We start from the raw sequence: 27,346 nt of genomic DNA on the forward strand, positions 1-27,346 counted from the left end.
TTATCCCTTAGTTCTTTATCCCATTCCACCAAATGACTCTGCTGTTATCACTTTTCCTCAAGCTCAACAATAGTCTGGAAATTGGCAAGAAATATTTTTACATCGATTAGCCATCTTCTCTAAATCTTATTAGAAGATTCATAACAATGAATTCTTTTCCTGATACTTTTTAAGATGATTTAATTCTGGCACATGGTAAACACACCCTCAATGGTAACACTCGGATATAGGTCTTACCATATTAGTGGCCAAGGCTTCTTGGATGTCTCCTGATGAGAGTGATACCATTTGCTCCCCTTCCAGGTTTTTTTCAACTTCCCTGATGGAGTGCAACAGGCTCTCCAGACTTTCTTGGACACTCTGAGACTGGGCAATTGCCTTCTGCAGCACAGCAGAGCGCTCAGCCAGGCTATAAGAAAGGCTTTGGAAATGGCTGAATATGAAATCTGGAAAATCAAGGTGATGAGAAGAATGGAGACTGTTTTTGTAATGTGTTTTTAAAAAGAAGCTTGAAATGCATTAGCATTTGAGATAAATTTAATAAGCCTTATTTACTTAGCATCTACTAAGTGCTATATTCTGAGAACTAAAACTAATTGAGATAAGGTCCTTGCCTTCTACAAACCTATGATTCTAAAACAGAGCCTAGGGACAGGAAGGCAATTCACAACTACCTGTAAAAATGAAATCATAAAGAATATATAGGTACTAGGGGTACCATACTAGAGAAGACTAGAAGGAAGAATGATTATTTTCCTATGTTTTATTTATATTTTTTGAGGGAAGGGGGATGTGGTGGTGGTGAGGATTTCACAAAGGAAGTGACCTCTCAGCTGCAACTTGCAGCATGAATAAGATTTCCTTCTGCATAGTAAGCACTCAATAAATTTTAGCAGCTAAGCAATAGGAAAAATTTCACAAGAAAAGTAATGAAGAAATGACTAGGAAATGAAAGAAGTAGGATATGGCTAGAAGGCAGAATGCTAGGGAGGGAAGGAGTTGAAGCCAGTTTGCAAAGGTCCATCAATGGTGTAAGAACAAAGATCATTAGAGGGTGAACTATTTGAAGACAGTTTATGTCTATTTTTATATCAGTAGCCCCTAGCCTATGCAGATACACATACAACACATCATCATATACAGTATGATGTACTATAGATTAGAGGTACATACTAGTAATTAAGAGAGCAGTATCACTGTTGTAGCTCCATACCTGTAGTTTCATGAACATGCTTGTGGTCTGGTGCTGGCTCCCCTTCAATTTCCATGAGGTCACGAGCTACTTTTTGGAGCTTTTCTACTGGTACTTGGTGCTCAGCCAACTCCTCTTGCAACTGCTGCTTGTCCATGAACAAGGAAAAGAGAAAAACATCTTGAATGAGTAATCAAAGCTGGTTCTAGGAACCTAGAGCTATTAAACAGGTTTTTTGGTTTTTTGTTTGTTTGCTTGTTTGTTTTTTTATTGAGGTTGTTCACAAACCATATAATTATCCAAAGATCCAAAGTGTACAATCAACTGCCCAAGGTACCATCATACAGCTGAGCACCCATCACATTTTTTTTCCAATTTTCAGAACATTTTCATTACTCTAGAAAAGTAATAAAGACAAAAAAAAGGAAACTCAAATCCTCCCATATCCCTAACCACCCCCCCTCCATTACTGATTCATAGTACTGGTATAGTACATTTGTTACTGTTGACGAAAAAATGTTAAAATACTACTAACTGTAGTACATAGTTTGCAATAGGTATATATTTTTTTCCTACATGCCCCTCTATTATTAACTTCTAGTTATAGTGTCATACATTTGCGCTAGTTCATGAGAGAGACTTCTAACATTTGTACAATTAATCGCAGACACTGTCCACCACCAAGATTCACTGTTTTATACATTCCCATCTTTTACTTCCAACTTTCATTCTGGTGACATACGTGACTCTGAGCTTACCCTTTCCACCATATTCACAGACCATTCAGCAATGTTAGTTATTCTCACAATAACACGCTACCATCACCTCTGTCCACTTCCAAATGTTTAAGTTCACTCGAGTTGAACATTCTGCTCATAATAAGCAACTGCTCCCCATTCTTTAGCCCTGTTCTATATCCTGGTAATTTATATTTCATGTCTGTGAGTTTACATATTATAACTAGTTCATATCAGTGAGACCCTGCAATATTTGTCCTTACATGTCTGTCTTATTTCACTCAATATAGTGCCCTCAAGATTTCTTCATCAACCCGTTTTTTTTAAGACGGTTTTGTTCACACCCCATACATTCCACCCTAAGTAAACAATCAATGGTTCCCTGTATAGCCATGTATTTATGTATTCACCACCATCACCACTATCTATATAAGGACAGCTCCATCTCTTCCACAAAGGAGGAAGAGTCAAAGAAGGTAGAGAGACAAAAGAAAAAAAAAGAAAGAAGAAAAAAAAAAAGTGTGACAGCTAGGAAGTGACAAAAGGAAAGACAGCATTAAACCCAAGTAGAATAAAGAGTTAGACAGCATCATCAATGCCAAGAGTACCATACCCCTCCCCTATGCCATCCCCCCCATATGCATTTAGCTTTGGTATATTGCCTTTGTTACATTAAAGGAAGCATAATACAATGTTCCTGTTAATTATCATCTCTAGTTTGCATTGATTGTATTTTTCCCCCAATCCCATCCTATTTTTAACACCTTGCAATGTTGACATTCATTTGTTGTACCTCATGTAAAAACATATTTGTACCTTTTATCAGAATCATTGAGCACCCTAGGTTTCACTGAGTTACACAGTCCCAGTCTTTATCTTTCCTCTGGTGTCCCACATGTTCCTAACATTCCTCTTTCAACCATACTCACAGTCATCTTTGTTTAGTGTACTTACATTGCTGTGCTACCATCTCCCAAAACTGTGTTCCAAACCTCTCACTCCAGTCTTTTCTTTTGTGTCTGTAGTGTTCCCTTTAGTGTTTCCTGTAGAGCAAGTATCTTGTTCACAAACTGTCATTGTCTTCAGAGAATATTTTAAGCTCTCCCTCATATTTGAAGGACAGTTTTGCCAGATATAGGATTCTTGGTTGGTGGTTTTTCTCTTTCAGTATCTTAAATATATCACACCACTTCCTTCTTGCCTCCATGGTTTCTATTGAGAAATCAGCACATCGTCTTATCAAGCTTCCTTTGTATGCGATGGATCACTTTTCTCTTGCTGCTTTCAGGATTCTCTCTTTCTCTGACATTTGATAATCTGACTGTTAAGTGTCTTGGCATAGACCTATTCAGATCTATTCTGTTTGGGGAATACTGTGCTTCTTGGATCTGTAATTTTATGTCTTTCACAAGAGATGGGAAATTTTCTTTGATTATTTCCTCTATTATTGCTTCTGCCCCTTTTCCCTTCTCTTCTTCTTCCAGGACACCCATGATACGTACATTCCTGTGTTTCATGTTGTCATTCAATTCCTGGAGGCACTGGTCATATTTTTCCATTCTTTTCTCCATCTGTTTTTTTTGTGTGTAGGCTTTCAGGTATCTTGTTCTCCAGTTCCTGAGTGTTTTCTTCTGACTCTTGATATCTGCTGTTGTATGTCTCCATTGTGCCTTTCATTTCCATAGATTCTGCCAGTTGTTTTTTCGAACTTCCGATTTCTACCTTATGTACGCCCAGTGTTTTCATTATACACTTCATCTCTTTTGCCATATTTTCCTTAAACTTTTTGAATTGATTTAACATTAGTTGTTTCAATTCCTGTATCTCAGTTGAAGTGTAAGTTTGTTCCTTTGACTGGGCCATAACTTCATTTTTTTTAGTGTAGGTTGTAGTTTTCTGTTGTCTAGGCATCTGGTTTCCTTGGTTACCCCAATCAGGTTTTCCCAGACCAGAATGGGCTCAGGTTTCAGAAGGAGGCAATAGTATCAGGTCTCCCTAAGGGTGTGTCTTAGAAGATTGATACACCCTTTGAGGCCTCAAGCCACTGTGCTTTTCTGCCCAGCACGTGGTGCCTGTCAGCCTGTTACTCCAGACTGGTGTAAGGAGGTGTGGTCTGTGGCTGTTTTCCCCCAGGCTCTGGGGTCTGGTTCTGAATGGAAGGTGGGCAGTAGCGCTTGGCACCACTTCTTTCCTCTTAGGGAAGATACACCCCCTGGGGAGATATCATTTGCATTCAAATAGTCTCTCTGACTCTGCTATCTCCACCCTTGTCTGGGTCAGAGCCCTCGGAACAGAAAATGGCTCAGGCTTTCTCCACTGAGCTGAAAAAGGGACAGAAAGCCCCTCTTCAGGGCCAATCCATGGCCACCCTCAGTTTCACCTGTTGGCCAGAGATAGCACCTGGTCCTCGGAGCTCCCCCTCCCTCCCAGAGAGGTCCTCCAGCTCTCCAAGGTCAGTCATTACCAAAAGCCTCTGTCTGCTTGTTGGGGATTCATAGCTTGTATTGAGCAATCAACCTTTGTTAATTAAAACCTCAGATGGAGCTGGGCTAAGGTATATTCGCTTGTTCAGAGAGTGCTGCTCTCTATCACAGTGAGGCTTTGCAGTTTGGGCTGCCTTGAGGAGGGGCTCTTGGCTCGAGTCCGCAGTTTTTACTTACAGATTTTATGCTATGATCTTGGGCATTCCTCCCAATACAGGCTGGTGTATGATGTGTGGACAGTCACATTTGTCCCCCAGCATAAAGTATAATTCTTAGTTCATCCACAGCCACAAACATTAGATTATTAAGTGTCTTGGAATCAGATCTTGTGCAAGATGTTCCACCCATTGCCATTAATCCAATCAAGTGTTTGCTTTTCTTTGGAGTACTTTAAGCCATGTAATACAAAGCCTTGCACCCCAACATAGCCTGTGCCCTTGCTTACCTTTGTTGTTGCAAGCTGTTGTTGCAGGACACCAGGGTCAGAGGCAACAGAATCTGAGAGGAGCTTTTCCACACTGGCCTTGCAAGCCTGCATCGAGGCCTGCAGGCTGTCAGCGCTGCTCTGGAACTGCTGATACTGGCCTAGCAGCATATTCAAGTGAGAGCCCAGCCGTGTACACTGTTATCAGAGAAAGAAAGGAAAGCAGGCCTAAGCAAGGTCAGGCCAAAGGCAGCAGCCTCTTGGGCACACCCCGAAGCTTGGTCACAGAGGAATTACTGTAACTACATTTAAAGGTAGTGCTGGAGTTACATGAATAGATGAGTATCCACCATCTTTTACAAGTGAGGTCCTCATTGCTTGCTCCATGCTGTTCACTCCAACCTTACTACATACCTGGAAAGATTTAGCGAGCTGTATGACAAGCCACCAAAACAATATAAATCAGGTTGCATGCAGAGGAAGGCATTGAGAGGTACAAAAAGTATCTCTTTTGGGGGGTTAGAGATGTTGGCAAAAAACGCAAGATAGTTAAGAAGAATCAACTGGATTCTAAATATTAGGTGCTAGAGGGAGTTCCTGGGATAGGGATGAAGATAAAGATTTACCCTAGATGCTCTGTCCAGGATTAAAGACTGTGCAACTGGTTTAAGGTTTTCCTGTGCCACATCTCATGGGAACCCAAGTCTGCTGCGTCAGGTTAGGATACAGGAAGGTGAGCACTTCCACCTTCACCACAGACTTGAGACATGTCCCCAATACTGTCAGGATCAGGCATTAGCCCATGTGCCTACACATTTTGCGTTTCTGCAGAGCTCATGAACACACTCCGCCTGGGGTCATTATACAAATCAGCTCACCCACTGTGACCTATGGTTCTTGTTCTGAGCCCCAGAAACCACCCACAGTTGTGTTAGGGACTGCCATGATCATCTGACCAGATGCTGCCAGGAATTCTCCCTTACCTTTGAATGGAGAGCAGTGTATCTTTCTGTTGCATCCCTCAACTTGTCCTTTACTAAGTTTCCAGTTGCTGATGGTTCTCTACTTTCCTTAAAACTGTCTTCTGTGTCCAAGACTTTCTGTCCTGAAATAGTCACAAATCTCAAGTCTCCTTTGTGGGAAATCACATCCTCTGAGAAACTCCCTTGTCGCTTCAGTAGGGAGGGCAGGGCTTCAGGACTACTGCCTCCCTTATGCATGTTCTCCAGCTCTTTCTCAGAGTGTTGCAGCCAGTTTTCAAACTCTTTATGATCCTGTAGAAATTTCTGCAGCTCATCCCGTAGTGTCTGCACCTGCTTTAGCTCTGCCTCTGACTGGGCCAGGGAAGTTGCATACTGTTCCTTTAGCTCTCCCAGCTTCTCCTGCAGCATCTGCCGTTCCTTGGGTGTGAGATTGTGGCCATGCTGGTCCAGGAAAGCCTGAGCTGACTGTGTAGCCAGGATAAAATTTTGTTGCTGGGACAGCAATTCTTGGTGACGAGCCTGACAATCCCCCAAAACAAAGGGCAATCAGTAGGGAAACCACAATAATATCTACAGTTAAAGGTAGAAAGAGGTCTCATTAGGCCAGAAATCACCAGTATCTACCCCTCTCTAAGTATTACTCAATATGCTAATACCAGCTGAACTGACAGATACTGGAATTTATAGTTTTCAAAGTGATTTTACATGTATTGTCTGTCTGATTCTTGGAACAACCCTGAATTGTAGATAGATAATATAATGCCCATAGAAGATAAGTGACTATAAAAAAGATGTTATATGGCTTCACTAAGGTCACACAGAATAGTTCAGGAATAGGACTGTGACCAGAGCCTGACTCTTCACTAAACCATCCTAACTCTAAAAGAAGGTACAAATAAACAAATAATAACTATACACATTCATGAAAGAGGAGAGTAAGCTGGAAAAGCCATGTGTATGACAAGACAAAAATTGCAAATACTTTGCTGTGAAATATGTCACTCACATATCCATGGAGACTGTCCCTGCTGGGAAAAACCTTGGAAAATTAATTCATTAAATATTATGTAGTTTCAGCCCGTTTTGACAAGAATCTGATAGCCTCAACTTCCCACATCATCTCAGGAAAGCTGGGCTGGTAAATATAACGTGAGCAAATAGATAGAAGGTGACAGTACTACAGCTTTGTCTATACAGATGGCCCCCTCCCATCCTTCAACCCATCCATTCAAGAGCGAGGTAGTTTCCTTCCTGGGATGGAAATGCTACTTGGTTAGGCTGACTGCTGCCAGTAAGAGATGTCAGAAGTCTCCCTGTGATAGCAGAACCATCTCTGCTTTGTGTCGCTGTCAGACTAACAGGGCTTTGGGGGACACACAGTGATGGATCATCCATGTGCAGAAGTGGCACGCAAGCATCAAAAATTCTAATAATGCAAAACAAGGCAATGGCCTACTCAAGCTGCTCAACAGAAGTATGACAGCTAAGCCAAATTTTCTTTGCTACAAAGGTGTTACTACTAAAATACGTGATCCATGTGTTTTATAAATATGCTAAATATGCAATTTTTAAATCATTCAATTTAATTTGCCTGCATACACCAATTAATATCCTAGGAGATGGCTTATCTGGTTAGTTCACTGGTTTATCTCCAGTACCTGGCATATAGCAGGCACTCAATAATTGCTGAAAAAATGAGTAAACGAGTAGAGATAAACACTGAGCAAGAAATGGTTTCTGTCTTCAAGCCTGAAGTCTAGGGGGTAATACAGACAAAAATAAAATACAGAGTGAGAAATGCTACAATGTAGGGAGAGTATAACAGGAACATATAGGAGGAATACTTAACCTAAATTTGGGGAGTGTTAAAGAAGGACTTCCCAGAGGAAGATCTCAGCCAAGCAAAACATAACGAAGAGCTGAGTCCCTTCCTCACTTCCTACCCCAGAGAGGCAAGAATGTTCCAGGAGTATGCAAATAAGAGTGAAAGCCTAGTACAATGAACTGAAAATGATCAGTATAGCTAGAGACTCAAATGTGAGGGAAAGTGAGAGATAAGGCCAGGTAAGTGGGAATAGATCCTGTGGGGAGAGAGGGCGCTTGTAAACCATGTTAAAGAGTTTGGACTTTATTTGCTTAAAAAGGCTCTAAGCAAGGATAAAGCATTATAGAAAAACTACTTGGTAGTATGGGGACTGGACTGGAGTGTAAACTCTAAGAGGCAAGGAAATCAGTAAGAGCAGCTAAAATAATATAAGTGAAAGCTGATAGTGGGCTATACCATGATGGCATTGAAAGAAATAACAGTAGCAGAATACGTGGGATTGGATGACTGATTAGATATGGGAGAAAGTGAGGGAAAGAAAGGAATCTAGGTTGAATCTAGGTTGATTTCTAATTCAGGCAATTAAGTGGGAATACAGGAAAGAAAATGTGGGGTTGGGGGGAGCTTAGAGGGGAAACAGTAGCTTCATTTTTCAGTTTGAGGTGCTCATGGCTCCAAGCTGCAAGTAGTCAGATAACTTTATATACTGTACAGACTCAGGACAGCACTGGAGATACATATATACAAGCAATTCCTTAGTGAAAATAGCAAATGAAATGTTATGAGTGGATGAGACCACACAAGGCAAGTGCATTTTGAAAGATGAGAAGAGGGCCTTGAAGCACATCAGTATTTCTAAAGCTGGTCAGAGGAAAGGAAGGATTACCAGGGTAGAATATTGCCATGGAAACCAAGAGAGAAAGTATTTCCAGAGGACTGGCCAACAGTGTCAAAAGCTGCTGAGGTATCAAAGAAGATATGGACTGACAAATGCTTGCTAAACTTAGGGACAAGGAGGTCATGGTGACTTGTCCAAAGCAGTAGAGATTCCCCCAGCATAGTGAGGACAAGCTAACATCCTCACCTTTATTTTCTCACATTGCTGGTCCAGTTTCTCTGGGGCTTGGTTCACCCCCATGTACCCATCATTTGTGTCCAAGGCTTCTTTCCCCAGGCTAGCTCCTGAGATCTGCTCCGTTCTTAGAAGGCTGGACTGCAGCTGTCCACCAGATGAGTCCAGTGAAGTCACCCAGTCCAAGAGCACATCAATCTTACTCCTGTTCTCTGCCAGTTCCTTTACTGCTTTACTCTGAAAGCCATATAGACAGTCTAAATGAGAAGGTCTTAGCTATAGACCACAGCTATACAACCACAGGTTAAATAAAGAGGGGAATATTTTATCCTAAAGAAAAAAAAGGAGCTCTAAGACCGGGTATACACAGTCTTACACAGCCAAAAATGAATTCACATCTTCTAAAATCTGTTGAAAAATAATTACTTAAAACAACCTCTACATTTCTTCTATATTTCACTGCTTAATATTAAGAACAATGGCAAATCTCAGGATGTGATATGGTTTTGTTAAGAGATCATTTAGTTCCCATATCGCAGCAAGGCTTCATGGAATCCCTGTAGGTATACAGAAGTGATTCAGTGGCTTGGTGAGATAAGAAATAGCACAGTCACACTCAATTATCTGTCTGCTTTTCCCTAAGGGAAAAGCAGGTTTCTCTCATCATTTTCTCTGCCAAACAGAACACTATGTTCTTAAACTTGCCTCTCAGATTCTATTTTCTGACTCTTCAAGTATTTTAATTAATTAAATAGGTTACATCAAATTATTTATTTATGTCTGTGTTGATTAACAGACGACATATTTATCTATTTAAGAATTCATCTTCAGGTAACTTATTTCCTCTTTTCCACATTATCTGCCTCCCTCATTAGCATCAGTTCCCACAGCCAAACAAAGGATTCCAATTCAATCTGCCAGTACTTAGTGGGGTTTAGAAGACCCGTTGAGACTTGACCTTCTCTTTGTCTCATCCCAGTTCCAAGATTCCCATTGTAACTACAGTGAAAGCTTGGAGATAGCTTGTGGTCACTAAGACTTCCCAGATGTTTTTCCCTAATACTCTTGAATCACCAGTCTAGATACATGTTAGAAGTATGCCATTTTCTTTTGTCTCTCTTTTCCTCACTCAGACACAAGTGTCTAATTAGACATTTTTCCAACTAGGGTAGTGAGTATACAAATACAGCAAGGTTTTTGTTTTTGTTTTGGTGATATGTACTCCCTACCAACTTTTCCTGACTGTATGACTGGATGTTTCTTGAAGCATTTCTATGCTGTCTGTAAGGCAGTTTCCCCTCTATCTTTTACTTGTGTGGGTACCAACATTTTCTTTCAGGAAAAATACCAAGTATCATAGCAGTCTGGTTACCTTTTCAGTCTCCTGCTGTAAGACTGAGGTCACTGTTTCTTCCAGCTCCTTCTGGGCCACCCGTGCCTGTTCCTGGAGAGCCTCATATTGCTCCTTAGCCTGATGAAGCTTTTCCTGAAGAGCTGCCAACTCATGGGGACTCAGCTTGGTCTGGTTCTCTTCCAGGAACCCTTCAATGTCTTTGACAACACTGGCAAATGAGGTGGCATGATTCTGAATGTCATCCTGTAAATCCTTAACACACAGAAACAGATGGTAGAGCCTTCAACTTCAGTACTTCTAAGCCCTCCAACAGTCTGAAGATGGAATGGCTAGTGTGAAATTTTTGCAACAGATTTATGTTCCTGAACTATAGTTTGTTTAAGAGTTAAACCCAAACCAATGCAAAGAAATTTGGAAATATTTAATTTTTTGAGCAAATAGTTAATGACGACAACAAGGTAGCCATCTATAAACATAATTTTACAATGAATTATCCTCAAAGAGATCATTCTTCAATGAAAAAAAAAAAGATAACATGATTCTAGCAGTCAAGGCCTAGTTGGTCCTATAGAAGCTCTCCTGATGATCGCCTCTATCGTTACTGTGGTCTACACGGCCCAGAATAATCTGGCTCCCACCCAGCTCTCCAGCCTCATCTTTCTCCAAGCTTCCCCGTGTTCTTTGCAGTCCAGCCAAACTAGCTTTTTTCAGTTCCTTGAATATGTTGAGCTCAATCTCATTTCCACTCAAGGCCAACACATAAGCTTTTGTCTGGTATGTTCTCTTCCTCTTCCCACCCCTTCATGCATGAACCCTTACATATCCTTAACTTCTCAGTTTAAGTGACACTTACTCTTAAGTGGCACATAATAAACCTTTATATATATCCCTTGAAGGAATGAAAACAGAGTAATTCACACTGACCTTCAAGTTACTTTGGTTTTTCTGCAAGGCAGACAGATCCTGCTGGGTGATTCTGCCCTGGTGGCCTACTAACGTTCTTTCTGCCTGTTCTACCCAGCTACAAAGATCCTCCAGTTTCTGGTGACAGGTATTTTGTTGTTTCTGCAGGGTCTAATCAAAATGCAAAGGGGTCAAAAGATAATTACTAATTCTCATTTCACAAATATAATTCCCTGAAATGTAAAACAGGAAGTTTATATCTTAGGAATGGAAAAGTTGGTGGGAGACTAAATCAGGAAAAAGCACAGAAATCATCCTTGGAAAGCTCCCCTCACATGGACAGTCTGCTGACCTAGGTTTATGGTCTGGATGATAACCAGGGTAATTTCAGGAGAGAATCCTCTAGTTTTGGTTTGGGAGCTCTGTTGCCAAATTGCTGTTATTAACCTTGGATACGGAAAGCAAAGAGCCCAGATGCTTGAAATCCATAGATGAAAATGGTGGTGATAATTAATTAGTAGTTCTGATCACTTCCTCCATTAGAACCAGAGGATCTGTGACACATTAAGTCAAAATACGGAAAATTGGGACTGGACTAAGAAGAAAAATCAAGGACTCAAAGACCTGGATAATTCATAAGTTAATTTATCTTCTTAATAATTGAGCTGACTTTATAAATCAAAGGTCTCACAAATGCAGAGACCCATTAAATAGAATGATTACATGCCAGGCATGAGGGGCTGGAGTTGGCTATTTTGAGAAAAAGGAAACTGCCTGTGAACAGGTCCAAGGGGAGGGAAAGAAGATGTTTCTGTGCCTGATCCTTTCTCCAGATCTCATCTCAGTTGCATGACACTGAAGCACCTGACTGAGCAATTGAGCATGATGTGTTCTCCTGACCATCCTTCTAAAACCATTTTCCACCAGTTTCTACCTTCTGATGGTATTTTAGTCACCTGCACTTACAAACAGGTGCCCAAATTAGCCCTCTCTCCCCCCTTTAGGACAAATAGAAGGACTCAGGAAGAGAACTCCTAAGAGCTCTTCAGCTGTAAAACAGGATCTTCATGGGTTAGGATGGGTGCAGACTGAATCTGAAAAAAGCAAAGCAAACAAGTTAACACACAGACATACACACACAGTCAGGGCAAATATAGAGAGAAGCAGAGTATTTCTGACATTAACACAGTTAATAAATATTGTGAAATTAATTACATGCTCAAGGAGAATATTCACACAAGGTTCTATCACCTGCTGCAGATGGGTGGCCCACCCTGGATCTGGGCTGTGTCTTTGTGTGGCTCAGACCAATGCTATTCATTAATTATCCACAGGCTATAAAAACTCCTGCTAAATAAATTCCTAAGTGAAGGCATTGCAAATTTTCAAATTTGGATGGTAACCTAAGCATTTAGTATTTTAATTCTGTTTCATCATAATTGACACAATTAAGCCATAATGAGATGTATGGCATTGACTAACCTAATTCCTTTAAGCCTCAATTCTACATGGAGTAATATTTAATAAAGGAGCATCTAAGACAGATTTGCTGGTAAAAATGGTAATTTTATAACATTTTGTTAAATGCCAACTTATTTTTTAACCAACAGAAATGACATAAACTTAATTCTTGGAATTCTAAAGTTATAGTGTTATTATTAATGTAATTATGTTGAGTTCTGCAGGAAGAGAGTTGTGATGGAAGAGGGTGGGATTAGATATTTTTCTAAATATATCACCCCTGCTTCTACACAGTTTTCCATGATTGAATAAGCACTGGGCAGTACAGTGTGAAGAAAGGTGCTAAAAAATAATAATAATTGTTAAAAGGTGCTAAAATATTAACATGATTCTGATAAAAATTTCCTTGTCAGCTGTTTGAAAGTTGTCAAGGAATCTGATAGTAAATCATCTGAAAACCCCAGACTAAAACTGATTTCAGAACCATTCTTTTCAAGAGCTCAGGGTATCTAAATGTTCCTAACAACCCTCCAAAGCATGCTGAGGGAGAAAATAGGAGAAGGGCTAGGTAAATGATTGTCATTTGGAAGCAGGGAAAATGAAAAACAGAGAAAGTAGAATCTCACTAAAAAGAAAACACTTGCACATGCATACGCATGTAAACATACACACACTCTCTCATATGCCCACACACAACCAAAACATGGCAAGAGAAATAGCCAGAACAGCTGCCTCCTGGACCAGAACCGTACTGGACTGAATGACATGAAACTTCAAAATTGGTAAACTCAGGCTCCCAGTATCATGATAGACAGAGTCTAGCCAGAAAATCCAAAGACAGAGAATATCCCAAAAGACAAAATGAGCCTAGCTGCTGGTTCAGCCTGACCTTAACCCAGGCTGCCTGCTCCATTTGTTGAAGACGGTCCTGCAAGGCATCCATCTGAGCCGCAGTCAGTTCAACAAGGTATTGGAAGGACCTCTGCAGCTCATTCAGAAGCCTCAGCATCTGTTGGTTCTGCTGAGGGGACAAGTCCTGAGTGTGCTCCGAGACAAAGAACTGAATATCAAAAGCAAGAGCATCCAGCTGAGACTTCCTTTCAGTCATGGGTTCTTTCAAATCCTAAGGCAAGAAAAGAGGAGGGGGAAAAAAAAGGAAACAAAACTACTTCTCTATCCACACATGAGCTATTGGTTCTAATCAAAGAACTGAGGAGAGGGGTTAATTTCCTGAATTTTTATAATTGACGGTAATGATATCTAGAGCCAAACTAGTGCTGAGAATCTCTTACTTCTGCTTCCTCCAAACTCCTCATAAATTACAATAATGTTTCCTTTTTTGAACCCTGATTTCCAACTGCAATAAACTTTCAATTATTTATGCTATCAAATTATACTGCTGGCCAATCTAAAATTATCTGTAAATAAAAAAAAGTTTTGGAAAGTTTAACATGAATTTCTGGTCTAAAATGTAGCTATCTAACTGCATTGTCTTAGGTTCAAATATTTATTTGTATTTGTCCAGCAGTGAGTTATTGGTAGGCCAATATTGAGAAAATATACAATTTATTTGTGGTTCTCTAAGAATTGATTTTTAGAATAAATAATGCTGCTTATGCATTTTTAAACTGTGAAGGATTACAGTCAGACTTTCTTGTAGACTTGTTATATTATTACCTTAAAGCAGTAAAAACTGTCCAAACACTAGAATTATTTATTTTCAGATGGTCAATTAAAAGCATGCGATTTTCCACAAACATTTAGTAATCAACTATATCATGTTTAATGCAGTAAAAGCATTTAGGATATCCACATCTCTATAACCTTGAAATTGAGAGTACCCAGGAGATCCAAGAACAATCCTGCAAAGCAGGCAGGGAGGGCTTCTTGGGTATTTATCATAAGACAATGCTTCCTTCATTTGTGAAAATATGGGGTTGGGAAATTATAACTAGGAAAACAAGGCTTAGATTGCTGTTCTCCTTCCATAAGAGAATTCAGAAGTTCTTAACTAGGGGAGGGAATCAATGCATGAGATACTTTGTATCTTTATTTATCTATCATACTATGTCATAGGAATATTTTCACTCTTGCTTCTTTGTAATATCTTGTTAGATAATAAAGTTTGTTACTCTCCCCCCAAACAAGAAAGGCATAGGTGTATTTGGATATCATCACTGCTGTGTAAAAAGATATGAAGGAAGGAGACAGGTCAACTGGTGCCAAAACAGAGGGATGAAGTTTTATTCAAAGAATCTGACCATGGGACAAACCTTTATGTATGCTTCTTTTAAGACTGGGGAAAAGGAGAGGATGGAACAGAAGGAGAGGTTATCTCCAGTTTTGCTCTGTCTTTAAAAATAGTTTAAAGAGAAGGACTTCTATAGCAGAGGGCTGATAAACTGGTGAGAGAAATATATGATATTATCTTGAGTAGAACAAAAAAAAAAAGGAAAAATGTTGGGGAATAACACTTCTGGATCATATGTATCTCAAGAGTCTCTACCTTTCTCTCACTGACTTATAGCCAAAACTACAGACCAAATCTGGCCTGCTGCCTGTTTTTGTAAGTAAAGTTTTATTGGAACAGTCATGCCTATTCATTTATGTACTGCTTATAGCTACCTTCATGCTACAATAGCAGAGTTGAATGATTGTAACAGAAAGTAAATGGTCTGCAAAGCCTAAATGTTTAATATCTGGCCTTTTACAGAAAGTTTGCCAAGGCATGCCCTAGATCATTGATCAGAAATTCTTTCGAAATTGGGAAAAGGGGGAAAGGATTAGATCTTAGACAAAACAGGAAGTAGGGTCAGATCCTAGGAGCAAATGTTGGTAATAATAGGTCATTCTGTAGATTCTTTCTCTCTCTTTCAGAGAATAGCTAAAAGAAGAAATAATCACAAGTACTGACATTCCAAGGATGGGACAACTAAAAAACTAAAACACAGCAAATTTATTTCTGAAATGTAAAATCATACTTTTTAAGAAAGATAAGTACAGGTATTCCTTTGTCTAGCAGGAAAATAAAATTGATAAAACTCAAAGGACAAATAAAACATGCTTGAGAATGAGTGAAAAGCTTACCTCACACTGTTGGAGATAGTGATTCAGGTTGGCAACATCCGTTTCACTGTTACATTCCTTGCTGTTCAGAATAAGATTGCTATTGGCAATCCAGGCCCCCAGATCTTCAAGTCTGTCTTTTAGTTGTGTGTGCTGATTTAATACTCTAGTCTAAGAAATGAATAGCAAATCACATTATTAAAATCTCCAAGCCTGCCCAGATTTTGTGAGCCTTTGTGAATAAAACCAAGAAACTTTACCTGTTTTCCTTCCACAACATTCTGGAGGTAGAGTAGTCTAGAACTCCAGGTATCATTCACAGAGCTAAGAGACTTTTGAAGATTTTTGGCATCTTTCTCTAGAGCCTTCAACAATTGAGCAGGTACTTCTTGAGGCTGTCCTATGATAATTTGATCTACACATTGCAATTCCTGATTGACCAAGGTGGACAGATCCTTTAGCTCCCTGTCCAATACCTGAGGGATTAAAGTAGAGTTACTTCCAAAATCAAAACTGCAAATCTTGGCCATCTGAGAATCAGCTATGAACACATTTTTCTCTCATCCCACACCTACACAGACTTTAGCATTATAAAGTGCTTATATATATATATATACACACACATATAAATATTCATTGATTAGTTATTTGGTTCTCACAATCACCAATTCATGAGGTAGGCAGAGCAAGCACTAATTATTATTCTGGATTTACAGAAGAGATGCCTCAGCACATAAAAATGTGAACTTTTTAATTTTTTTTTTTTAGTCCAAGGACACCCAGCTCTGGTAAGCAGTAGAGCCAGGACTTGGATTAGGTTTTCTGTCTCAGTTTAGGTTTTCTTTCACTAACACTTGCTGCCTCTCTAATAGCGTCATTATATATTTTCCAAAGAAGTTATGCTGAATTGACCTGCTTCATAAACTACAAAATAGGTCAATTGAAAGGATGACTCTTTTAGTCCAAATTCCAAGGGAACAGAACCAAAGAACTAAAAATATCCTGAAAACCAGTCTTGCAGCTCAGTAGTCTATAACATTTTGATCGACACAGAGAACCAAGAAATAAATGTGGAAAAGCTTGGTAGTTCTGGGTATCATCCTCAATTCCCCTTCAATCATCTTACCCATGACGTCACTAGAACTGTAAACCTTTAAAATCTCTGTCTTCATTGTTACTCCAATTCTGTGGCCTCTTCTAACCTCCAGTTTAAGTGAAAGAACTATTCTTCTTCCTGTTCAAGGCTGTTTTAATTCTATCCCTTTCTATGTTCTCAGGGACCATCATTTGTCACTTTCTCTTCCCTACAACTTCAAGTTCTCCTTTGCTTCTGGTTCTTTCTCCTTAGCCCAAAAATCTACTCTATAAGTCTACAGTTTATAAGACTATATCATCTGAACAAAAAAAAATTCCTCTTTCAGTCCATGTCCTCTAGCTACTATCTTATCTCCTTTCTTGCCTACAATACCAAGCTTCTGGTAAGAATGGTCTACATTAATTGTCTCTATCTCCCATTTACTTTCCGCCCATCACAAACTGGTTTATATCCCCACTGCCCCACTGAAACTGTTGTTATCAAAGTCACCAGTGACATTCCAAGGGCTAAATCTCCCTTTTAGTCTTCACCATACTCAGTCTCCCTGCAGTACTTAACTCTTCCCTCGGTTTTCTCTGGTTTCAGTGAGACCACTCTTTCCTGGTTTCTTTCCAAGATCTCTCATTGCATGTTTTTAAACTTTCTTTTTTTTTTTTTTTTTTTTGGTCTTTTAAATGGTAGTGTTTTTGAACACCTGAATAGTCTCTATTTCCTTTAAGTTCCTTTTTCTTTTCTTTCTTTGTTTTAGCCTGGCTTTCCTATTAGAAGCTTTCTGGATGTTCATGCTTGAGAGTAATGCCTTTAAAAACTGACTAGTAACTGTATACAGTGGTGGGATTTGTTTACTATAGTCTTCACTGACAATGATGGAGTTGGGCTATTCAGTTGGGACATCACTCCTACTAATCCTCTAGGTCTTTTCCCTGTGCTGGTCAAATCATGGGGGAAGAAGATTAGAGCTCAAGATTCAGTATGTGAATTTTCAGTTTATCCTATTGATTTCAGTATGGAATCCCTGTTGCCAACTGTGGCTGATCTCATGTTATCCACAAAGGATAAATCTCTAGTCTTCTCTGGAGGGAGCAGGGGCAGTTGTCAGACTATATGAAGCAAGTGGGAGATTTGAAAGCCTAATTGCTTCTTTACCAGACTTTTAACCAATTATCCCTGTTTGTAGACTCATTTTCACCTCTGCTTTCTACTACCACCAATTTCTGAGCCTTTAGGAGATTCTACAGCATAATTTGGGACATTCCTTAGCTTTCTCCACTGCAAGCTTAGGATCTGGTCTTCTCCAGTCTGCTAATCTGGTTACCCCCTCATCCATCTGCTACCTAACTGCCAAAATTTCACTGCTTTTTTCCTCCTCTTTTGTTATCTTTTTCCTTGTGAGTTTATGCCTTCATTAAAAAATAAAAATAGAAAACCTTTTCCTAATTTCTTAATGGAGTATGGGGATGCCATAGAGATTAATACATTCTACCCACTATTTTTAACCCATTAGTCAAGGTCTCAACATTTCTTGTTTGAATTATTACAACAGTTTCTAAATGGTAGTAATTCAATTCATAGCTACCTCTATCCAAAGTCTATTCAAGTATGCCCATTATAAATTTTGTCTGCTCTATCCAAACCTAGCTAGTCCATGCCACAATTATCTGACAAGGATCTGGAACAGAGGGCCAAGCAGTCCTTTTGAATCTTGGGATTTTCAAGGAAGATAGAGCCAGTTATCTAGGAGTTGGTAGACCTGGTGGAGTTCTCAGAACCTACCTTGGCCTGACACAGCAGATCCTGGAGCTCCGCGAGGGTTAGCTCCTGAGGTTGAATCTGTTTGGTCCTCATTTCAATGTCCCGTAATAAAGACAGGTAGGATACTAGCTTCTCATCATGTTCAAGACAGAGTCGCCGGTTATATATATTCTTTGGAACCAAAAAGAAAGCACTCAGATCTAACATTCTCCTGTAAATCTGCTTTTAAAAGCAGGCAGGGTAAGCCATAAAACAAACATCATGTTAAAAAAAAAAAAAATCAGACAAGGTTTTCTTGTTAGACTGAAAAAATAGAAAGAAGCTATTTTTACTACACATTTGGCTGGGTGAAATAAAATGTTATTTTGTCTAAGTTATCTCAAACCATTAGAGAAAAAAGAGATTTTATTAATTTCTTTGAGTGGAAGCTCATAATTATGAATCTACAAGCAACAATTCATCAAACAATTTCAAAAGCTTTCTGACTTCGGATAGCATCAACCCAGTATTACAAATTAACTCCAATCTTTGTTTCTAACTTAAAACTTTTTCAAATTTAAGAAAGATACTCAGAACCATTGCTTAATTTTCTAACAATGTGTTACAAATAGATGATGATAAACTAAGTTATGTCTTAAAGAGTCATTACGGCCCTAAAATGTATGAATGTATACAGTCATTCACATATGTAAACTAAGTATCCAGTTAAGAATGTTAGCATTAAACTAATTATATCTATTTTAAAAATGTAAACATAGCACCGGAAAACTTACTTTAGTTGCTCTGAAGGGCTCTGGGTTTACACCTTCAGTATCCATTCCTTCTGGTGCAGTCATGAATGGAGTCTGTTCACTGCCAGAGCTCTCTCTAAGCTTTTGCTGTGCTGTCTTCTCATCCACCTTCACTGTAGGACATGATGTAAGGGGCACTGTCTTGTCTTCACTGGTCTTTGGAATAGCAGGACTCATGGTGACATCCTGTTGCCCTGTACTCTCTTTTCTAGGCACATCTTGGATTAGTTTTTCTGGAGGAAGGGACACCAAGACCCTGGGACCTTCCTGAGTCACTATACCTTCAAGGGACCCTGCTTCTGTATCTGTAACTACAGAATTTGCCATTTCTAGAAACTTCTCTTCAGTTATTTCCTGAGTTGTTATTACTACTTCAGATTTGAGAATTCCACAATGCTCATGACCACTTTCACTATCCTGATGAAGATCCTTTCTTTCTGAGAATTCCAGATGACTTACTTCTTTTGGATCCTCTCTGGAAACTGTAATTTCTTCCAATTTAAGAGGTCTTGTTGAATCAAAAGGTACTACTTGGTGTGAGATTTCTTTACAGTCATTAGATGAGAAAATCATATCTTTGGTTTCCTTAGTCTTAAAAGTAAAACAAGAATCTTGGTAATAGTTGGTCTGCCTGGTGGTTCCTCGGAATGACTTGCCTGTTTTGGAAATTTGGGATGCATCTGCATCTTGGGCTTTTCCAACTGATGCCTGGTAGTGTAATCCTTCAGGACTTGGGGTCAAAGAAAAGAATGGTTTACTCTTAGATCCACCAGTAATTTCTTGAAATAAACTTCCCTCTGATTTTAAAGTTGAATAGAGGCTTAAATTTTTGACTTCTCCTTCACTGACTTGTTTAGAGTTGAATGTTAAAATATCCCGATTTCTTATAGAAAGTCCTTCTGGTATCATTTGGGAATAAGAGTCGTCAGCTTTACAAATAATAGAAAATTCCAGATCTCTATCAGTTTCTTTCATTTTTTCACATATGGTTATGTCCACAGGTCGACTCTTTATATTGGAGTCATGCTCATCTCTAATGGCAGTTTCCTGATTGAACTCTTCTTTGGAAAGATCTACAGGCTTGCATGTTTTGACACTTTCTTCTACAATCATCGCCCTCATCTCTCTCTTACTTTTCACCTTGGTATTCACTGGTTTCTGCATAGCCTGTTCACTCACCAATTTGCCTAAAGTTTCACAATTTGATTCCTGCATTTCCAAAATTATTTCCCTTTGGTTTTCTCTTTCCTTAGAATCTAGATCTGAGGTAGACTGCTTATGAGAGAGAACTTCTACTTGCATCACTGTTTTTTCCGGCTCTTCATTTGTATTTTTTTCCAAGTTATTCCAAACCGCCTCTTTGATTTTAAAATTACAAACTTCTGAGTGAGGCTGTGTCACTGAAACTTGATCCAAGGATTTGTTAAAATTACAAGGAATTATGATACTGACAGATCCTTTAGCATCTGGAGAAGCACTTATCTTCCCTTGATCTTTGAGCTCCAATTCTTTCAATGAAATATCCCTGCTCTTTTCTGCCTGCTCTCCATCAGAAACTCTCACTTCAATGTTTTCTTCTGCAGATTGACTTTCAACTTGAAATAATCTCTTGGTTTCTTGTTTACCACAACTCATTTCAATAGCCTGATTACAAGCAATTTCCTTTCTCACAATTTCATTCTTTAATCCACATACTTCAGTTCCATCTTCCTTTTCAATCTGAGCTCTGCGATAACCAGACTTGAAAGTGTCTACCTGGATCATAGTTGCCAGTTCAGGGCTGATAAATTTTTTCTCAACAGCTTCCTTTAAAGTCACCCTCTGATCATTAAATATGTCAACAATTCCTCCTTTTAACACCTGATGAGCTGCAATAATTCTGACCATGTTTTCATCCACCAATTTCTGTTCCAAAGCAGCTGCCAATGTCAGTTTTTTTCCTGTAGCAGTATCTATGATTCCACCAGTATTTGCCTGAGCTTCCAGAACCCTCAGTGTAGATGCAAAGTCTACTTTTCCAAACTGAGTTGCCTGAGACAGTGTAAGTACTTTGCCACTCACACCATCTTTGATGTCTGAGAAGGGAATCACTTCCAGATATCTCCGTCCAGATTCAATATCAATTTTACATTTCTTTACTAATTCTGAATAGGGAACAATTCTGTGATTTTCAGGATCTATAATCCCATGCATCATTCCTGAAGACAACACTGCTTTATTAGTTAACAGTCCTTCTTTTTTAGCTTCTGCCAAGGTCAAGCTCTGGCTGGAAATGAGATCTACAAAGCTACAAGTCAAGGCCTGAATTTCTTGGATTTCCTTTTTCAGGTCTGGTGTAAGAAGATCTAATTTTATGGCTTCAGGGAGAGAAACAGTTTCCTTTGTTTCAGGATGAAAAAACTGATGGAGCTTTAAGTTTTCAACTTTTTTGATTTGCTTGGATAAATCTTCATCAATTAAGCCATGTTTAAAGGCATTATCAACAGAAAGTCTCATCCCAGAGACATGGTGAATGATACCTCCATCTATTACTTGCTTAGTCAATAAATGAATGGCCTCCTCTTTCTCCAAAAGACCTCGGTCAATGGACTGCACAACTGTTAAAGGGGCTTTGGTATCAGGGTCCATAATTCCAGTTGTTTCCATTTGCAAGCCAATTAATCTCTCCCTAACTGTTTTTTCAGCATCTCTGCCTTTGGAAGCCTTCTCCAAATTTATAAGCTCTATCTGGTCAGCACTGTCCACCAACCCAAGATTTGAGGCCAAAGTTACAGAAACTTTTTTGCCTCGTTTCAGGTCAACAATTCCACCAGTCACTACCTGTCCTTCTAAAATTCTGGTGGCTGTTTGCTTGTCAACAAGTCCAACTGCAACTGCATCGTTCACAGAGCAGATTGTGTGGGTCCTGGGGTCTAAGATACCACTTATAGCTTTATCTGCCATGAGGACATTATGTAAAAGTTTCTCATCCATCAGACCTTCATCAATGACTTCTTCAGTTGTCAAAGACTCACAGGTCTGAGAGTCAAAGAAGCCCCGAAACATTCTCAACTTTTCCATAAGTTTCACAGCAGTATGGCTGGACACAATGCCTTGGGCTATTGCTTCATTTAGTAGGAGCTTTTGACCTGTTTGCTTATGATAGAGACCACCATCTAGTAATTGCGCAGATAATATATTTAAGGTAGTTTCTTCAAGCAATTTTGAAGGTTTACTGCGTGACAGAGAAGTTTCCCTACCACTATCTTCCTCATTTCTCTTTTCTAACATCATCGTACTATTGCCTACAATGTTTTCTCCTTCTTGACTTTGGTTATGATTATCCCTATCCAAAGCCATTTTATTTAAGACTTTCTTTTTGTCCAGAAAATAAATATTAATATCATTTTCAGACTTTAATTCTGATTCTAAATCTAGAGCTTTTTCTACCTGAAATTGTGACTCTTTGGTTAGAGGTTTTATGAGGGTTCTTTCAGTTTCACCTGGAATATGTTCAATCTCAAGTGCAGATGCTTGCTCTTTCTGACAAGTAAAGGAAGTCTTTCTGAGAGGCTGCCATTCTTCCTTTGGTGTTTCAACAGAAAAAAGATTTTTGTCAACCACCAAGTGCATACCTTCTGCTTCCTCAGGAGGTACCGTAAAGAGGAGCCCACGGCTAACATTTTCTCTGATGGACATTTCTATTTGGTCTTCTTTTTCGGTACCTAACAACTGCCTTTGTAACTCTGATTGTACTTTATTTATGTCCTTCAAAGTGTTACCATTTGGATTTCTCACTTCTTGTTCTCCTATAAACAGGTCCTTTCTGGGGTTCTCTACACTTTTCTTTTTCCCTTTTGCTTCAGTAAAATTTTTCTGATCAGGATATTCTTTGCTTTGAGAGGAAAACTGGAACTCAAATGGCCTCACAGTCAGCTCATCACAGGAAGTTTCTGTGATTCTCACATTAGTTGATTCTTGTAATTGCTCAGAAGTTTCTAGTCTTTTACACGCAAATCCAGACACTTCTGGAGGACTTGTTTGATATTCACTTCTTGGTGTTAGTGTCTCTATCAGCACTTTGTCTAACAAGAGCAGTCTCTGTCCATTCCACACATTAATATAGCTGTGAGTCATCAGTTGACACAACAGCTTCTCCTTTTGGCTTGCTATATCCTCAGTTTGGTCGTTGCTGCACGGTAGAGCTGCTGCTCCTGAATTAATGCTCAGTTTGCTTTGCTCTGAAGAGTGTGCTAATTGCGTATGGGGCATCACATCAGGTATGCAAATTGATTTTAAGTTATTGGCAAGATCTTTATCCAAGATACCATTCTCTGTTGCTTTCTTCCAGGACCAAACCTCTGTGGTTGCTGGTAAAAAGAGAGCCTTGATATGCTGTCGGCCACTAAGGATTTTATGAGCTAGTTCAGTAGATACAATACCTTGTTCCAGGGCATCTGTTATTGGGAGGATCTCTCCAGATTCAGGCCATAGCAATCCCATGAATGACCAAAGGGACTCCAGAATCACAAGGGCGATCTTAGCAGCTACTAGATCATTACTCACTGCTTCATCTATTGTCAGCCTATGACCAGTGGCCGTGTCTATGATGCCTCCTGTCTGAAGCTGCCTTATAAGAATAGCACAGGCCATATCTTGGTCAATCAAATTATGTCTTACAGCTTCTTCCACGGTAAGTCTGTGCCCTGTTCTTGGATCTACTATGCCACCAGCAAAAAGCTGAGCTTCCAGCAGCCGGACAGTGACCTGCCTATCTATCAGCCCCTCCTGAACTGCACGGAAAATGCTAACCTTCCTGCCTGATTTCAAGCTCACCATTCCCCCTGCCAATTGCTTGACAGGTAACAATTTCAACCCTGATTCCTGGTGGACAATACATCTCTGCATCAGATCCAGTAAACCAATTTTCTCAGCTGTATTGGGGTCTATCAAATTCTTAGATGATCTCAAGTGAGACTCTAATACTGAATGAAGCCATGGAGTGATGAGGCCTTGACAAAAAGCCTCCTCTAGGTTAATACAGTTTTCATTGGGGGAAAGACAGAAACCTCCAGTTGCCAGGTGAGCTTCTAAGATTTTCAGTCCAACTCTCTTGCTGATTAGTCTCTTTTCAATTGCTTCCAGCACAGAAAGAGAGCCTTTACCCTCAGTAAGCCTGCTTATTAAAGATACGGCATCCTGTAGCTCCTGGAGCTGCTGGTACATCTGGGGATTAATGAGGTTTCTGGCTATGCCCTCCTCCAAAGAGAGCTTTTCACTGGTATCAGGGGCAATGAGGCCAGACATGATAACCTGGGATTCTAGGAGCACAAGGCCTGTGTCTTGGTCAATGAGGCCCTTTTGCATGGCTTTGAAGATGGGGAATATCTCCACTGTGCCTAGATCAATCACTCCAGCAACTGCTCTGCAACCCTAAAAAAAAAAAAAAAAAAAAGGAAAAAAAAAAGAATCAGAGCCAAGGGAGAAGCACAGCTGTTGAAAGAAGTAATTCAAAGAACTACAGTATATCACATTCTGACTACAAGAAAAATGCAGCCTGGGATAAATCCCAACATGTAGGAAACCTCTAAAAGCCTGGCAGTATTAATGCGAAAAATGAATTTTTCCAAACTGCAGATAGTTTTACAGGACCAGAATCTATAGATTACTTGAAGGATGGTAGCATTAAGCATATCTGAGTGAAAAGTTCTACAAAGTGGCAAGCAGTGAAAGTGAGAGGTAAATGAAACTAAATCACCATAAAGTTTCTTATAGACATACCAGTTCCCCAAAAGTGAGAATTCAACCCATATAGCAACTTCTCAGTGTTGTAACCCATGCAGAAGACTCTTGAGGTACCATTTCCCTGCTGATGAGTGTAGGAAGACTGGTCCACAGAATTAGAAAAGAGATTAAAGGAGCCCAATAGCCACAGAACAGTTATGCATCACAGCAAAACGGGCCTATGTGTACTACTCAAGCAGCTGTTATTACGATGAGGGCAGTCTTACTCTCCATAGTTAAAGCTAGCTTCTCCCAAAGCACTGCTCTGAGTTAAGTCTAAGAATTGGAAGCAGAAAGTCAAGGGAGAAAGCAGACTAGGGATCCCTGACCCTAAAACTACAAGTAACTTTTCTTCTGGTGCAGACTAGAATGGATAGTACAATTGTAATTACATCTACCACTTAGGAGCATTTAATATACTTATTGAGCATTGGCATTTAACCCTTACAACAATCCTATGAAAAGAATTATTTTAATCTTTAGTTTGCAGATGAAAAAATGAGGCACAGAGAGGTTGGGGAACTCGTCCAAGGCCACAAAACTGGTGACTCAATCTTATGCTATATACTGCCTTCCCTGTTAGATTCAGAAGGAAAAGAACACGAAAGACAAGTAGAGTCATTGAGTCACATCTTATGCAGGAGCTAGGTCCTAAGGTCAGTAAATAATGAGAATCCTATGCATTGTCAAAATTACCCTTGCAAAGTCTATAAACAGCTTCTAAAGAATTTTACTACCAAGTGATGGTATTCAAAAATTAATCACTTGCTCACCACCCTCCCCTTCATGGGACCTGACTCTCAGGGGTGTAAATCTTCCTGGCAACGCAGGATATGACTCCCAGGGACGAATCTGGACCCGGAATCGTGGGATTGAGAACATCTTCTTGACCAAAAGGGGGATGTGAAATGAAATGAAATAAAGCTTCAGTGGCTGAGAGATTTCAAATGGAGTCGAGAGATCACTCTGGTGGACATTCTTATGCACTATATAGACAACATTTTTTAGGTTTAAATATATTGGAATAGCTAGACGTAAATACCTGAAACTATCAAACTCCAGCCCAGTAGCCTTGACTCTACGATTGTATAGCAATATAGCTTACAAGGAATGACAGTGTGACTGTGAAAGTCTTGTGGATCACACTCCCTTTATCCAGTGTATTGATGGAAGAGTAGAAAAATGAGGACAAAAAACAAATGAAAAATAGGGTGGAATGGGGGGGATGATTTGGGTGTTCTTTTTTACTTTTTTTTTTTTTATTCTTATTCCGATTCTTTCTGGTGTAAGGAAAATGTTCAAAAACAGATTGGGGTGATGAATGCATAACTATATGATGGTACTGTGAACAGCTGATTGTACACCATAGATGATTGTATGGTATGCGAATATATCTCAATAAAACTGAATTTAATTTAAAAAATTAATCACTTCATCATTTTTATTAACTCCTAATTTTCTAGCTCTTTTTGGTCAATTGGCTTCAACTTCTATAGATTATTTTTTCTATCTTTCTCTTTGGTCAGCGTTACTTTTTGACCTTTATTTAACTCTTTAATTTATCCAGGGAGGATCAAGTTGAAGCAACTGCCAGTCACTTCCCTACCTCCTAAATAACACATTTCACGCTTACAGTGAGAATGTAAGCTCCATAGGAACTTTCAGTGTTTAGGAATAGTACCTGCAGTTCAGTAAATAGTTGATGAATAAATGAATAAACAGATAAATAGTAAGAAAACCCTTAAAATTTTCATTCACCCATTTTCTCCCAGATTTTAAAATCATGCACAGAGTATATCAGGCTTGCTTAGTTGTACATTATAAGAGATGCAGAATGGATAGCAAATGAGGGAACAGTAGATTTGAGTCACATCTCCATCTCATCATGTGTTCAATTAATGGAATAACTAGCAGAATTCTCTTTTGAGAACATCTCATTTCTTCAGTGAGATTCATGAAGTCTCAGAAATGCTAACACTGAGAAAAGGTCTGGAGTCTATTCAAAGATAAAAGAGTACACTGTTCCTTCCAGCACCTTCTTAATTGGGAGGATAGGTAGGATACACTCAGCTGGGTGGTAATGCAGAGAAAGCTATTTCAGTCCACCAAACATGGACATCCTGACCTAAACAAGCACAAAAAGACAGAGAGAGAAGAAGAAAGAAAACGTAAAAGGCATCTACTTACCAGAGTTGCAGGGTACGCCTTGGGCAGATAAGAGATAGAGCCTTATGGAGCAGCTCAGCCGTATCACACACACAGTGTAAGCTTGGTGTTAGCGTCCAGCATGCGACTGTTTTGTTTTTTTTTTTTTTGCAAAAAAGAACCCCAAACAGGTCGTCCTCTTTTCCCTTTGTGCATTTGTGCTTAAACTCCAAAGGGTTAGTGAAACTTATAAGCAAGGATGTCAGTTAATCAGAACAATACTTTACATGAAACACACA

At 39.4% G+C, this 27,346-nt stretch overlaps 1 protein-coding gene across 24 annotated transcripts in view; it reads right to left on the reverse strand.

Moving 5' to 3' along the window:
• Positions 1–27,346, reverse strand: part of MACF1 (microtubule actin crosslinking factor 1) — a 356,335-nt gene that overhangs the window by 109,117 nt on the left and 219,872 nt on the right. For 18 of the 24 annotated variants that reach the window (XM_037827638.1, XM_037827637.1, XM_037827645.1 and 15 more), the window contains exons 36-47: positions 19,122–24,551; positions 18,370–18,519; positions 15,761–15,976; positions 15,522–15,671; positions 13,324–13,557; positions 10,995–11,144; positions 10,089–10,322; positions 8,729–8,953; positions 5,820–6,338; positions 4,858–5,034; positions 1,214–1,337; positions 238–446 (exon numbers count right to left, since the gene is read on the reverse strand). In XM_037827638.1, coding sequence (XP_037683566.1) covers positions 238–446; positions 1,214–1,337; positions 4,858–5,034; positions 5,820–6,338; positions 8,729–8,953; positions 10,089–10,322; positions 10,995–11,144; positions 13,324–13,557; positions 15,522–15,671; positions 15,761–15,976; positions 18,370–18,519; positions 19,122–24,551 — 7,818 coding nt within the window. The remainder of the gene's footprint in view (positions 1–237; positions 447–1,213; positions 1,338–4,857; positions 5,035–5,819; positions 6,339–8,728; positions 8,954–10,088; positions 10,323–10,994; positions 11,145–13,323; positions 13,558–15,521; positions 15,672–15,760; positions 15,977–18,369; positions 18,520–19,121; positions 24,552–27,346) is intronic. The other 6 variants (XM_037827646.1, XM_037827643.1, XM_037827640.1 and 3 more) reach the window with 1 other exon arrangement.

The sequence above is a fragment of the Choloepus didactylus genome, chromosome 2, assembly GCF_015220235.1.
Source record: "Choloepus didactylus isolate mChoDid1 chromosome 2, mChoDid1.pri, whole genome shotgun sequence".
Classification (NCBI taxonomy): domain Eukaryota; kingdom Metazoa; phylum Chordata; class Mammalia; order Pilosa; family Megalonychidae; genus Choloepus; species Choloepus didactylus.